General features: G+C 34.4%; 1 protein-coding gene across 1 annotated transcript in view; it reads left to right on the forward strand.

Moving 5' to 3' along the window:
* Positions 1 to 12650, forward strand: part of LOC150106614 (beta-hexosaminidase subunit alpha-like) — a 261896-nt gene that overhangs the window by 101375 nt on the left and 147871 nt on the right. The window contains exon 7 of the mRNA XM_090393228.1: positions 4385 to 4486. Within this exon, the coding sequence (XP_090249354.1) occupies positions 4385 to 4486 (102 nt within the window). The remainder of the gene's footprint in view (positions 1 to 4384; positions 4487 to 12650) is intronic.

Genomic DNA, 12650 nt, shown 5'->3' on the forward strand with positions numbered 1-12650 from the left:
ATTACTATTATTATTAATAATAAAGCTCCATGAAGTCACTGATTGCAATGAGAAGTCTCACTCATCTTCTAACATAACTATGACATTAAACTTAAACTCATTCATTCTTTCAGCATTCATATCACACCTCATTGCATTACACTGCACTGCATCAGAAAGCATTTCACTCATTCATCATTCTCTTTGTAAAAAATGTACTCCTCACTTATTTGTTCATCAAAATCTTCACCTACAAATATCTGCATTTAATGTTTCCACAACCACTTTCCATAACTGTTGGAGAAGACATCCTACTGGCCTTTTATTTCTTCCTCTTATTAGTTATATTTTCTTTCTTAATTCCTCTTTTTTTTTTTCGCCTTATCTATCTTACTTTCCTATTCTTCAAAGTACTGTCAGATCTGCACTCTGCTGCTATGTTTGTCATGTACCACAATCCCTTGTACATCTGCAAGCATCAAGACTGACAGTCCTCAATGCCAACCAAGGATTTATTGTCCAGCAAGCTGTAAGATGAACAGTGTCATTAGTATTAGTGTTAATATTACTTCTAAGCTTCCATGGAGTCTTGAAGGACTCATTGTAGGAGGTCATCACAGACCACAATAGCTATCATACGTTGCCTTGAATATTGTAGCGCTCACCACCCACTCTGGCAATATTTTCTACTCATTCACCACATGCCAGGCAAAAAATCTCCTTTTCACTTCCTTACATGACCTTTGTACAATTTTGAAGGATAACCCCTCATTCTTGCATCATCCATTATCCTATACAATAATTTCCCTGTATCTATTTGATAAGCTCCTCTCACTATCTCTCATGTCTCAATCATTTCTCAGGTGCAATTTTGAAGATTCCTCACATGCAAACTTAGTTTGTTTACACTTCAATAAAGGATTAAATTATCATCATCATCATCAAATTCCTGACATGTACCCACAAGAGGTGTACAGGATATGATAGTACTACATGAAAAATTTACATCATTACTAACTTCCTATCTACAATTTTCCTCCAAATCAGTCTCTTACTTGTCAAGACTCCAATATTATCATTATCAGATATTATATTTCTATCGTCTAAGGCACTTTGTACCGTATCAATCCACCTATATCTTGGTCTGTCTCTAGGTTGTTTTCCTGCCAACTTGGCAGAGAACACTTGTTTTGCTAATCTTTCCTCGCCCATTCTGTTTAAGTGACCATACCACCTGAGATTAGCTCTGCTAACGCATTCCTGGATGCTGACAATGTCAAGTTCTTTCCTAATATTCTCGTTTTTAATATGATATTGCCTTTGATGCTATCTGTTCACCCCCTCTAATCTTTCTCAGGACTCTCATATCTGTGGTCTCTAGTCTTTGGTCAAGTGTTTTACTTCTGACCCAGTTCTCAGATCCATAAGTTAAAACTGGTTTGAACACTGTCTTGTATATAGCTAAATTTAGTGTTCTGACTAATTTTTCTCTTATTCCATATGAATTTATTCAATTGACTTTCTACCATACCAGCTTTGTTGATTCTGTTGTCTATTTCCATATTTAATTTACCATCTTCACAAAAATTGTGCCTAGGTAGCTGAAATGTTTTACTTGTTCCACAGGTTCTCCATTCACAACACAGTTGACATTTTCAATGATTCTGCCTATTTTCATTGTCTTTGTCTTTTTATTGCTGACTTTCATACCATATCTATTACAACAGTTATTCAATTTAGTCAGAGAATCTTGCAGACTTGTAGCAGATTTATTTAGAAGTATAACATCATCCGCATAAAGCAAAGAGCTGACATTAACATCTCCAATTTTGATATCATGTCTAATACCACTTTCCTTCATAATGTGATCCATATAGATAATGAATAACAGAGGGGATAATGTACATCCTTGTCTCACAACAGATTTAACATTAAACCATCTTCCTGTATCCTTCAATTCTAACTGCTGACTTACAACTCAAAAAACTAAGTATTGCTTGATATAATGCCCCATTTACACCATATAACTGTAGCGTATTGAATAGCTTCTCTCTTGGCACCTTGTCATATGCCTTTTCCAAATCGACAAAACTTAAATACAGATCTTTGTTATATTTCCATGATTTCTCCACTATTTGTCGTAAAGTGAAAATCTGATCCTAACAGCCTCTGTTTGACCTGAATCCAGCTTGTTCTTCACCAAGCTTTTCTTCCACAATTCTTCTCAACCGTTTCTCAAGTTTTTTATTTACTGAGCCTTGATAAGACCTCATCTCGACTACTGTGCCCAGATTTGGTCACCTAGGTTCCTTATTGATGGGGAGGAGGTGGAGAGGATCCAGAGATGAGTGACTAAGGTGATAGCGGGTCTATGGAATGAACCATACGAGAACAGGTTGAAGATTTGTGGGTTGCAGAAATTAGTTGATAGGCGGAAAAGGGGAGATATGATTGAGACATTCAAATTGCTAAAGGGTTTCTATAGGATTAATTCAGAGGATATTTTGGAGATCAGGACTAGTAGTTGCAGAACTAGGGGACACCTATGGAAGCTGGGCAAGAGTGTGGTTAGCAAGGGTGTTAGAGCTGGGTTCTTTAATTTTAAAGTGGTAAATGAGTGGAATAAGCTGCCAGAGTCTGTTGTGGGTGCTATGACGGTGAGTGAGTTCAAGGCAAAGTATGATAGATACTGTGAGAATGTCATATAGTTGTGTGGACATGATGTTTATGGCCTCCCTCGATGAGTCTAAGGACTCCCTGGAGTCGCCCGAAATAATAATAATAGTACTTGCATATATCTTACCAGGAACACTCAATAGGGATATACCTCTAAAATTCTCACATTCAGTTTTATTTCCCTTTTTATATATAGGTACTATGAGAGCTCTACTCCAATCATTGGGAATTCGTCCCTCTGTCCAGGCATTTGGAACTATGCAGTGCAGCCACTGTAAGACGTTTATACCACCATACTTCAGCATTTCTGGTCGAATATCATCTACACCTGCTGCCTTTCCACATTTCAAGCCTTTGATGGCTTTTTCTCCTTCTAGTATAAATATGTATTCCTGACTGCATGCCTGGTCAGTGTTTTTTATCACTGTGTCATCACTGCTTGTTTCATTTAGCAAATGTTCAAAGTAATTACTCCATACTTCAAGGATATCTTTTTCTCCAGTTTTCATGTCACCTTTATCATCTCTAACTCCTTTTAAAGCACTCTTTCCTCCATTCCTAAGCTTCTTCAACAGCCTCCAGAATATTTTGCCACCTTCTTGATATTTATTTTCTGTATTCTTGCCAAAGTCCTCCCATGACTTTTGTTTAGCTAGTTTTACACAGTGTTTAGCATTCTTGCATTTGTCTCTATATTCTCTAAGAGCACAAGCTGACTTATTTGACAGGAACTTTTGATAAGCTTTCTTCTTTTCCTTCACTGCCTCTTTAACTTCCTGTGTCCACCAGGGAGTTCTGATTTTTTTATCCTTGCAGACAACCTCACCACATGCCTCTCTGGCAGAATCAATCAATGTTTTCTTCAGAGTTTGCCACTGAATCTCCAATGTTTGATTCCTGTTCTCAAACTCTTTCGTTTTTCCTTCAATAATCTTCGAATCTCTTCAATAAAGAAATAAATGAGAATTAGTTTCTTGGCAAGTTTAATTTAAATTTTAACTAAGTGAAAAAACGCTACACCTATCTGTCTAGAGTATTTTATTAATAATATGATTTTTTAAAAAATTTATTAAAATAGAGTATTTTAATAATAATTTTAATAATGATACACCTTTTCACTACTTGTATGTGGAAAATATACGACGTCTGCATTTATTAAACCTTGGTATATCTTCTGGGTCTGCTCACACTGATGAATGTTTGTCTTTGGGATTGCTTCCTGAGGGTAGGGCAGTTTCCTTTCACTGAGTCAAGCCACTGCTGAATGTTCTGTTCTGTAGTCAATCAAGTCAGGTCAAGAATAATGAATTTAGTAGTGATCTTTTTGGGTCACTCATTGAGATTTAGAGTGATCTTGTAGATTACTCACAGTTTTTGAAGAGTTGCCCCTGCACTTTAACAGTACTTCAATAAAGGTCAAAACTGGTTTGGGTAGTGGCCCTTCCCATAACATAGCATTAGATATGTGTGTGAAAGGTGGGGTAAGGTGTCTTATGAATTATGGGATCTTATGGGAATTGATGTGAGGTCTTTAGCTTCTATATACAAGTATTTCCATGCTTGTCTTATTTAATCCTTTATCCAATTTTTCACTTGGATAAAGAATTAAAAAAGAACAATAAACTTGGATAAAAGGATTGAATAAGAATATAAAATCTTGGCAAGTTTCTACAACTATTATAATGTCATTACATTAAAATAATTCTTATATTATTTATTGTTAATATAGGAAGCAATGGCTCAAAACAAAATGAATGTTTTTCATTGGCACATTGTGGATGATCAGTCTTTCCCATACGTGAGTTCCAGGTTTCCAAACTTGAGTTTAAAGGTAAGTTCTTTCTTTTTTTTCCCCTTCATCATCACCTATGTATGTACCTTTGTTAATAAAGACATATTCTAAGCTAAGAAGTTGCTGGAAGAGTCAGTGATATATTTCTCAAACAACAGTATAATTATGCAACTGTTCCTTTTCAACCTACACATGCTCCAACTGAGATGTGATTGATAATTTAGCTATCAAGATAATAGGTTAAAAAAGTATGCATCTACTTTAAAATAAATAGTAATTGTAGTATAACTATAGAGCTCACTGATGCTGACCAAACATTTATTTATTTTTATTTACTTATTTTGCTTACTTATGTATTTACCAGCTCACCTGCCTTCACTTTTATAAACTGAAAAATGGATGATCAATTAACATCTGGTCTCGTGATTTACATATAAACAGAAGTCCTCTGTTTATGTGTGTTCAGTTTTTTTGTGAATTTGAACTGAACTGATGTGACCCAATATTTAGCCATTTTTATTTTATTTGTGTGCGCAACTCAAAGTTATGCACTTAGGAACATTCAAGAAAGATTGGTAAATGGCTTGAGCCAAAGTGAGTTCATCTGATGATTCATATTCATGCAATGCCCACATGATTTGCTCATTGCCCAGCCTCTTTGCCATTGAACTTTCTTGCTGAACTGATATCAAATTAAGCGTTTGTGTTTTGTTTATTATGACTTCATTTCTGGTTCAGTATTTCATATGAATTTTATTAATTGAAGTCTATAATTGTGTGCATTTAATTGTGAATTATTATTTTTAATGAATTGTTTTGCTGATTTTTACATCATTTCTAAGATTTTGGGACATTAGTGATTAATTAAATTGATAATTACCATAATAGATTTCTATTTATTATTGAATTTAATGAATAAATAATAGTCTCTAGATGTGAAGCAACAGTGCTCTAGCAGTGCAGAAAAACAGACCAGAAAGTTCATAACATTGGGAAAAAAAACCACGGGATGTTTCAGAATGATTTTGAACACTTGCAAATATTTATTAAACGGAACCTGGTTTACTGGGAAATAAATATTTCAAAGTGTTCAATTCATTTTGAAACACCCTGTACATATGATATAGTTCTCATTATAATTAAGAAATTAGAAATTAAGTTAGAGAGCAACAAGCTCACATGAAGTTACTCATATAAGTATACATATAAATTAAAACAAAATAGTATGGATGGTGGCTAATAAAAGCTAAATAATTGCTTAGAGTCCTAAAGTCAGGGCTTGCTGGAAAACTTGAAGAAGTAAGTGGACTGAATGTGTGCCATCGAAATTCTTGGGATTTTTATGCCATCATTATTGTTAAGATTAGGATGGTTAATCAAAATTTCACAGGCTTCTATAAATTTGTATTCATACCAGGTTTTTGGTATGATGTAAAGAACAGGTATTTTTCCAATCAATTTGGTGTAGAGTGTTAAGAGCATGATCTGAGAGGCCTACATTACCAAAATTGTTAGATTTAAAGTGTCATTTCTGTTATTTTTTACAGATAGGGATTGTATGTCCAGTTTCACTAATATAGGTGCAATAAATACGGTATTAGAACAATATCATCTGCAAATTTCAGATGATGCAGCCTTTCTCCATTTATGTTTATTCCTTTTGTTTCCCAATCAAGGCTTCTAAAGACTTCCTCTAGTACAGCTGTAAATAATTTGGGAGATATGGTGTCGCCTTTGCCGGATGCCTTTTTTGTATTGGGAACTTTTCACTGTTTTTATATAATTTAATTACAGAAGTTGCATTATTGTAAATATGTTTTAGTGTTTCAATATGTGGTTTCTCAGTTCCCTGGGTTTCAAGTACTTTTAGTGTTGCAGATGTTTTAACTGAATCAAATGCTTTTTTGTAGTTTATATAGGCTAGGCATAAGGGTTTATTGTATTCAATTGATAATTCCATCTTCTCCTGGGGCCTTTCCATTCTTCATTTCCCGCAGTGCATTTCCACTTCACCTTGTAAGATCTCAGGGGCATCGTGTTCTTCCTCACTCGAGTTATCCATAGATGATTCTTGGATGTCTCGGTCTTTGTCTTCATAGAGTTCAGTATAAAATTCCTGAACTCGTTTGATTATTGCATCTCTATTTTTTATAAATTCACTTTTTTCCTCTTACAGCAGCTATTTTCTTTGTTCCAACTGATAATGTTTGTCTTAGGACCTTCATATTACTATTGTTTTCTATTGTTTCTTTAATTTTCCTAGTATTATACAATCTAATTTCACGTTTCTTCCATTTACATATAGTTTTACAAATTTCTGCATATTCTATTTTATTGGTGTCATTCAAATCTCTTTTCATATCTCTTCTTTTCTTCATCAGATCTAAGGTTTCCTGTCTGTTTTTCCTCTCTTTGGTGCCTTTTTTTACACTCCTATTTCTAGTGCACAATTCAAGATAGATTTTGTTAAGATTTCATTAGCTGTTTAACTTTTTTAGTTCATTTTTGAGTGATTCTCTATAACTGCTTTTATTGTAGTAGAGGTTTTGTAAATTCACTAAATTGGACTTTTTTCTTATGAGCTTATTCCATTCCCATTTTTTGTTGATCCATACTTTTGCCCTTACTAGTCTGTGGTCACTTCCTGTATTGAATCTATTAAGCACTTCAGTATTATTTATTATATATCTTCTGTTGAAGAGGATGAAGTCTATTTCATTGTAAGTTTGTCCATTTGGGCTTCTCCAAGTCCATTTTTGGTTGATTTTCTTCTTGAAAAACTGTTCATAACAAGGAGGTTATTTTCTTCTGCGAATTCAATAAGTCTTTCTCCTCTTTCATTCCTCTGTCCAAATCCAAATCTACCAATGGAGTTCAGATGGTCATCTCTGCTTCCAATCTTAGCATTAAAGTCACCCATTATAATTATGTAGAATTCTTTAGAATTATTTAATGTGGATTCTAAAGTTTCATAGAAATCTTCTATCTCTTCATCTGGATGGTCCGTAGTTGGGGCGTATATTTGTATAATTTTCAGTTGGTATATTTTATTTATGAAGAGACTTAGTTCAGCTATTCTTGATGTTATTTTATTAACAAACAGGACATTGTCCTTGATTGTTTTATTTATTAGGAATCCTACACCACCAGTTGAGATTCTGTCACATTCACAGTGGTAGAGTAGATGTCCATCTTTTAATCGCATGAGAGAGTTCCTTCCCACAACATCCTATTTTATATGGTCCAATTCCTTCATCGGTTCTTCCAATCTTATCATCTCATAGAGATCTGCAGTTATATGTTCCTAGTAATATCCTTCTATCATTGTGTGCTGTAGGTGGACTTGTAGCTAGTGGAGACTGTAGCATATTTTTTCAACCTTGACCCTCTGCCTTGTTATATTTATAAGTCCTTGTTATAAGTCCAGGATGCATCCCTTTTTATGCTGGGCGACAGACGAGCCAGTGTGTAATTTTCCTACTTTATTCATCATTTGCATTGTCCTCATGGGGAGGTTTTGGCCTTATAGCACCATGCTGGCCAGAGGGGTTGGTGCCTCACAATAGTGCATAAGATGAAATGACACAGCAAAATAGGAAAGATTCACATCCCTATGAGTCTAAAAAGGAAAGCTTTCAACCAATGCATACTTCCTGTCCTAACATACGGAGGAGAAACATGGACTTTAACAGAAGCCCTAAACAAAAAGCTGAGAACAAAACAGCATCACATGGAGAGAAGTATGCTAAAAATAATATTAAGAGATAGGAAGACAAATACCTGGATAAGATTTCAAACATTGGTCATTGATATTGTAAAATACATTATACAGGCTAAGTGGAGATGGGCTGGCCATATTGCTAGATGCATCAGTGACGGAAGATGGACTAGAAAAACAACAGAGTGGAGACCAATGGATGGAGCAAGACAAAGAGGAAAACTGAGAAGAAGGTGGAGGGATGAACTGGAACAAATTGCAGGAGTGAGATGGATGGGAGAGGCAGAAAACCGAGTGGTCGAAAATCATGGGGGAGACCTTCGTCCAGCAGTGGACAGAACCAAAAGGTTGAAGAAGAAGAAATACGGTCAACTCCAATGGGGAGAATATATGAACTAAAAGGAGGAGTAGTTTATAGAAGTAAAGAGAGTGGATTTTGTGAATTCCTGTTGAATAGCTATTTAGGAAGCATGTGATGGAAGCAACACAAGGTTTTGGAATGTTGGATTGTTGATTGTAGCCTTCTTCTTCTTCTTAAGCTTTTACGAACCTTTAAGGTTCTTAGCTGTAAACTTGGCAATCACAACAGTAACTCTAGGATAAGGTAGTTAGCCCTATGCCTCCAGGTGTGGAGTATGTCTGTAGAAGCATATGTTCATGGAGCCGGTTTGCCTGTTCTGGGGGAAGAAAAACCCTAGTTTCTAGGTGAAAAAAAACTCCTACCTCCATATTGAGGCCAACTAACTCACCTTTAGTCGAAAGAGACCAGATAGAGATTCCTCACATCACGGATGGGAATTGAACCTAGGTCTTTTTATTGAACCTAGCTTAATTTATTTTTGTAACTAAATAGATAATAATAACAGAACTCTAGCATTGATGTAGTAAAGTTTTTTTTTTTTTTTCACCAGAGGTCAGCCCAATAGTTTTAACGGTTGACCAAATCAATGTAATGTTTGCATACTATGTAAATTGTAGTGCAGCTTGTTTCTTTTTATATATGTACTGTATATATTCCAGATGATGACCTGAATGTGAAGATTGAAACGTCAAGTGATTATTTTGGTTTATATTAAACTGAAGTTTTACTCTAAAACACAGTAATTGTTTCCATAATTTTTATGATGAATTCTGATCACTGTTTGACCATAAAGAGAAAGAACTGACCAGAGTTTTGGACCTAATATCCAGTTCACACTGTCTCATGGTGTATCTCTAAGCTATTTGTAATATATATATATATATATATATATATATATATGTATTACATTTAATACATATATATATATATATATATATATGTACGTATTCTAGATGTTTGGATTAATTATTTTGAAAGACTGGTAAATGAAACAAGAAGTGATAGAGCAGTGGTAGAAAATATTTGAGTGGAATGCATTCAGCAGTACATATCAGTACTTGAGGTAGAAGAATCCATCAAAAAACTTGAAACTTGAAAGACAGCTGAAGTAGATGACATAAAAGAGTTTTATAGTTGCTGCACGCTATAATTCAGAAGGCACAGTGAAAAGGTCTGATTTTGGATGATTGGCATACAGCTCTCATAGTACCCACTGTAAAAAAAAAAAAAGTAAAACTGAATTTGAGAATTACAGAGCAATTTCCCTACTGAATGTTTTAAATAAGATTTAAAATGCAATCATCCTTGAGAAAAGGCTTAGAAATATTGAGGGAAAGACACTTGGAAAAGAACTGATTAAGTTCAATTCAAATAGGGGTCAGAATCAGATTTTCACTTTAAAGACAAATAGTTGAGAAATCAGGAATATAACAAATTGTACTTAAGTTTTATAGACTGGAAAATGCATATGAGAAGTTGTCAAGAGAAAAGCTATTAAAAAATTCTCACGTTCTATATGGTGAAAACAGATGTTATGTCGAACAATACATAGTCTTTAAAGTGAAAATCTGATTCTGACCCCTATTTGAATTATGTAAAGATGTACAGGAAGATGTTTTGAAGTAAAATCAGGTGTAAGATAAGGATCATATTCACTATGATGATCTGTTTGGATCACATTATGAAGGAAAGTGGCATTAAACATCATCATCATCAAATTCTTATATGTACCTTCAGGGGCTTAGAGATGATATTAGTACTACATGAAAAATTTACATCATTACTAACTTCCTATCAAAATTTTTTTTACAAATTAATCTGTTAACTGTCAAAACTCCAATATCACTAGATCATATATTTCAGTCTTCCAAGGTATACAGACAATGTCCATATATCTTAGTCTTTCCTAGGATCTTTTTCTTGCTATCCTGGCAACAAATACAGTGCTTATGCTACTAACCTTACCTCTCCCATACTTTTTAATCAAGTGACTATAACACACATTAAATTAGCTCTCCATTGACATTCCTGAATACCACCAGGTTCTTTCATGATATACTCATTTTTAATATGATTCTGCATTTCATACCATTTGTTCACTCCCCTAATTTTTTCAGAACTATCATTGTGTTGTGTTGTGTCTGCAGCCTTTGTTGAAGTGATTTATTTCTAACCCTGCTCTAAGATTCACAAGTTAAAATTTGTTTAAACATTGGCTAGTTTAGTGTTTTGACAAATTTCTTGTTATTTCATGTAACTTTATTCAGTTGATTACCATCTCACTAATTCTCTTATTTTCATATTTAATTTGCACTCTTCACTAAAATTTTACTTAAATAGTTGAAATGTTTTACTAGTTCTGTGTTTTCCAATCAGAATGCAGTTGATGTTTTCAGTGTTCTTGACTATTTTCATACCAAATTTATTACAGCAGTTATTCAATTTAGTTTGGACATTTGCACACTTTCTACTGGATATCTGGAAGAGCATAACATTACCTACATAAAGTAAAGAGCTGAGTTGAATATCACCAGTTTTGATGTGAAGCCTAATGCCACTTTCCTTCATAATGCGATTCATATGGATGAATGACAGTGAAGATAGTGTGTAGACTTATCTCACACCTGAATTAACATCAAACCATCTTGCACCACCTTTGGTTCTAACTGCTGACTTACAACTCAAATATAGACCATCTGTTGTTTGACATAATGTTCCATTTACACCATCTAATCTAATCTAATCTAATCCTGTGGCCTCCTCTTTAAGAGGGTTGCAGCTGATGAACAGTCTGCTTCTCTGCCTCTCTATCTCTTGCTTCTGTAAGATTCTTGCCCGTCCAATCTTTGATGTTGTCTTTCCATTGCAAAATAGCATTTGCAGGACATCAAATGTCCTGCAATCGCTATATTTCTTCTTTTGATACTAGCCATGTAGTCTCTTTTCATTTTGAATCTTTTAAGAACTTCTTCATTGCTCACTCTTTCAGTCCAGCTGATACGATCCATTTTTCTCACGCACCACATTTCAAATGTATTCAATTGGTCACTCATCTCCTTATTGATCATCCAGGACTCACATCCATACGTCCCCATGCTCCAGATCATTCTCTTGAGGATTCTTACTTTTAACTGTTTGTTCAGATTTCTGTTTCCTAATATGTGGTATATTTGGAAAAATGCTGCTTTTGCTTTTTTAATTCTGTTCTTAATTTCATAATTAGATCTATTGTCTTCTGTTATCCAACTCCCAAGGTATTCAAAACTTTTTACATTTTCTATTCTATGTCCGTTTAAAGTGATTTCCATCCCATCATTTCCTTTCCTTGAAATCTTCATCACTTTTGTCTTCTGAATGTTTATTTTCATTTTCATCATCATCATCATCATCAAATTCCTGCCATGTACCCACAAGGGGTGTACAGAATATGATAGTACTACATGAAAAAATTATATCATTACTAACTTCCTATCTACAATTTTCCTCCAAATCAGTCTGTTACTTGTCAAGACTCCAACATTATCAGATCTTATATTTCTATCTTCTAAGGCAGTGCTTCCCAAACTTCTGGATGTCAGGGCCCCCTTTCCAAAAATTAAAATATTTCACGGGCCCCCTCGAAAAAAAATCGCAATAGAGAGATATATTATTATAATATTTATTGTATTTATATTCAATACAAAACATACACAGTGAATATTGCAAAAATCAAATGCATATATTACATTTTTTGCCTCTTACCATTTGGTTCTGAAGATGATGTGGGCTGTTTTGGTAAAATATGAAACACTGTCCTTTTTTTTTTGAGTCTGTTTCTGCTTCTTCTGATTGTTCGCAGCAATTTTTTTAAATTTTTTATCAGCCACTTATCCATCTCAGGGTTAAATTTTGTAACGTAGAATAGATCAAATAATATCACCACATCCGGATACTGGCACACCACAGACTGATAACATGAAATTAGTGAATATTATCTGAATAAGGGAATCCCCGGACCAGGAACATTTTTCTCTTTTGTGACTTTTCTCCCTTTAAGGTAATTAAGCCTAACGCGAAACAGACAGCAAAGGCAGGTTATTAAAACGTACATATGATTGGTGCCGTATTAACAAAAGATCGCGCAA

Source organism: Typopeltis vanoorti, chromosome 5 (genome assembly GCF_054136105.1).
Source record: "Typopeltis vanoorti isolate ZY-2024b chromosome 5, IOZ_Tvanoo_1.0, whole genome shotgun sequence".
In the NCBI taxonomy this organism is placed as follows: domain Eukaryota; kingdom Metazoa; phylum Arthropoda; class Arachnida; order Uropygi; family Thelyphonidae; genus Typopeltis; species Typopeltis vanoorti.